This window comes from Babylonia areolata, chromosome 15 (assembly GCF_041734735.1).
Source record: "Babylonia areolata isolate BAREFJ2019XMU chromosome 15, ASM4173473v1, whole genome shotgun sequence".
Classification (NCBI taxonomy): Eukaryota; Metazoa; Mollusca; class Gastropoda; order Neogastropoda; family Buccinidae; genus Babylonia; species Babylonia areolata.
The window spans coordinates 12760279-12763602 of NC_134890.1; the positions used below are offsets into that span (position 1 = coordinate 12760279).

General features: G+C 43.5%; 1 protein-coding gene across 3 annotated transcripts in view; it reads right to left on the minus strand.

Annotated features, from left to right (window-relative positions):
- Positions 1–1484: 1484 nt before the first annotated feature.
- The window catches only part of LOC143290180 (uncharacterized), a 16559-nt gene continuing 14719 nt past the window's right edge, over positions 1485–3324 (minus strand). For 2 of the 3 annotated variants that reach the window (XM_076599494.1, XM_076599493.1), the window contains exon 3: positions 1485–2384. In XM_076599494.1, the coding sequence (XP_076455609.1) occupies positions 1927–2384 (458 nt within the window). In that variant the 3' untranslated portion in view covers positions 1485–1926. The remainder of the gene's footprint in view (positions 2385–3324) is intronic. The other variant, XM_076599492.1, reaches the window with a different exon arrangement.

Here is a 3324-nt window from a genome sequence, read left to right on the forward strand (position 1 = left end):
GCGCGGCTAACAGTGAAAAGACTGTTTTCTTCTGTCCCGCTTCAGTGAAAACAATGTTTCTTTTTATTTCTGTGCGCGTCTGAAGTATACAAATGTGTGTGTGTGTGTGTGTGTGTGTGTGTGACGACCTGAGTAACATGCATGCACGTGGTTCGTGCGCAATTCGAGACTTTTACCCGAACTGAAGGATGGGAGAAGGAGGAAAAATGAACGGAGAGGGTGGAGAAAAACGAAGACGGGCCACACGCCCTACCTGTCGTGACAAGTTGTGACAGTGTGTGTGTGTGTGTGTGTGTGTGTGTGTGAGAGAGAGAGAGAGAGAGAGAGAGAGAGAGAGCTCTTTGCTTAGCGAAACAACAAACGTACGATCAGATCACGCTGCACACAATTATTAAATCTTGTTCAAGTTTATTTGGTTAGAGCTGCATACACGTTTGCAAAACCTTGCGTAGGTTAAACGCATGGCAATATAAGTAAGAAAAAAAATACAATGTCCACAACCAGATAAACACACACACACACATGCACACATACAAAAATTAACAAGTTTTAAAAAACAAATCTTTGAAAACATGTTTCACGCAATAATGCATCACTGTCAATCGTCATGAATTCTCTCTCTCTCTCTCTCTCAGAAGTTAAGTTTTAAAAACAGTTTATAAAAATTGGATTTTCGCACACTCTTATAATGCATCATTGTCAATTGTTTAAAGAGATCCTCTCTCTCTCTCATACACATTCACATATTATTGGAATTTTTTTTTAAATTGTAAGCAAAAAGAGTAACAAGCAGTTGAAACACACACCCCCCCCCCCCCCACACACACACACACACAAAAACCACCCCGACCCAACACACACACACACACACACACACACACACATTCATACGTACAGCATTTGGAAATCGTAGAAAATCAATACAAAAAGCAACTACTGAATCCAAAACAAAACAAATAAAAGAAAGGAAAAAAAAGAAGAAAAAAACAAACTACACAAATAAAATGAACCCCCCCCCAAAAAAAAGCACACCCCACTCCACTCCACCTCCACCCCCTTCCTAACAAAACCTGCAAAAGGTTGGGGAATGTCAAATAACAGAACAAGTCATGCAAAAAAACCCACAAAAACAAAAAAAAACAAAAAAAAAGCACACCTCACTCCAACCATCCCCCCCTGACCCCCCCCCCCAACTCTATCCCCCCGGCTTTTAACACAAACCTGCTAAGGTTGAGGAATGGTAAAATGTCAAAACAAATTATGCACACACACAGAAAAAAGAAAGAAAAAAAATCACATCTCTCTCCATCCCTTAACTCCCACCACCCACCCACTGGCTTCTAACACAACCTGCTAAGGTTTGGGGAATGATTAATTGACAAAACAAATCATCCACCAACCCCCTCCCCCCTCTCAAAAAGAAAAGAGCACACATCCAGCTCTCCACCCCTCCCCCTACCTCCCCCCCCCCACCCCCGGGCTTCTAACACAACCTGCTAAGGTTCGGGGAATGGTTAGATGACAAAACAAATTATGCAAAAAAACAACAAAAAAAAACAACACAAAAAAACAAAAACAAACAAACAAAAAGCACACTTCCCCCTTCCCTCCCCACCCACTTCTAACACAACCTGGTAAGGTTGGGGGAATGGTTAAAAAATGACAAAACAAATGAATTAAAAAAAAAATTAAAATGTATGTCCACCCTCTCCCCATTCCTCTACACAATCTGCTCAGCCTGTTTCAGTGGTTCGGTAAGGGACCTGTAGACGGGGGGGGGGGGGGGGGGGGGGGGTGGCTTCGTTCAGTGTCGGAGGCGGGCACGCACGTTCAGAAGAAAGGTACATAACAAAAACAAATCATGCAAAGAAGAAGTAAAAAGCAATTTAAAAAAAATAAAATCTCTGTCCACCCTCCCCAAAACTACTACACAATCTGCTCAGCCGGTCTCAGAGGCTCGGTCAAAGGCCTGTAGACTGGGCTCCGTTCAGTGTCGGAGAGGGGCACGTTCAGGAGCCAGGCCGCCCGCGCCACGGCCTCCGCCTGCCTATCACCCGCATCAGCAGCGGGCGGGAACGACTGGTACTTGCCACCAGCCGTCACAAACACCAGCACCTCCTTGGGCAGGCGACCAACCAATCTGGCCAGCCGCGAGTAGGTGCTGCTGCTGCTGTTGCTTCTGCTGTGGTTACGGTTGTTGTTGTTGTTGCGTTGGCGGCTATGGCGGCTTCTGTTGTTGTTGTTGTTGGAGGAGGAGGAGGTGTCCGAGTTGTATTTGTGAAGGAGGTAGAGGGTGGAAGACAGTCCTAACAGGCAGCAGGCCGTTGCCACCATCACGAAGACCATCATGTATGGGTCGTACCCTTGCCAGGCGTCCTCGCCATCTGTAGTAAAGTGTATAGAACAGAATTAAAAAAAAAAAAAAAAAAAAAAATGATGACCAGAAACTCTAGGGAGAGCTGGACAATACGAGGGTTCTTCAGAGCAGAAGCCGCCTCCCCCCCCTACCCCCCGCTCTCTCTCTCCCCCCCCCCCCCCCCTACCCCAACCCCCATCAGTCAAGTGTTTCGGCCCTTAACCCTTTCACCGCCAGTCAGTTTAGTGTACAAAATTCCCTTGTTGTACAAACACAGAAAAGACAGTGGCTAAGAATAGCTGGGGATTTCCCCTGCGATGTATAGAAAATATGGCCTATCGTACTACCGAACATCAAGAGCAGTAGGTTCATGGATAACAGACCAATGAATAGTCACCTTTTTTAGTGACATGGGTCCTCTACCACGCCTGGGCATAAATGCGAGCTTGGCGATGAAAGGGTTAACCACTTAACTCCTTACAGAGAAAAGAATAGATTATATGTCTTTATTACCAAGTGTAACGGAGTCACAACGAATATTGGGGGCTAGGGGGTGGGGGTGGGGGGGTGGTGGTGGATAATGCATAAAAAGGTACAAACATCAAACGAAAATCATTAAAAACAAAACAAAAAAACAAAACAAAAACAAAAACAAAACAGATACAGTAGAATTTTGGACATACACATTCACGTGCATAATGTGTATATATGTGTATATATATATCAATTTAAGAACTTATCACAAACAAACACGTGGATTGATTGATTGATTGGTTTATTTATCTATTTATTTTGGTGGACTGATTGGTCGGTTGGTGTATTTATCTTCTTTTTTTTATCTATTTATTTATTTATTATTTTGGCCGGATGGGTGTTATTTTAGTCTGTCAGTCAGACAGTTGTTTATTTATTTTTAATTACTCACATATTGATCACATTTTATCCATTCATTTGTTTCTTTGTTTATT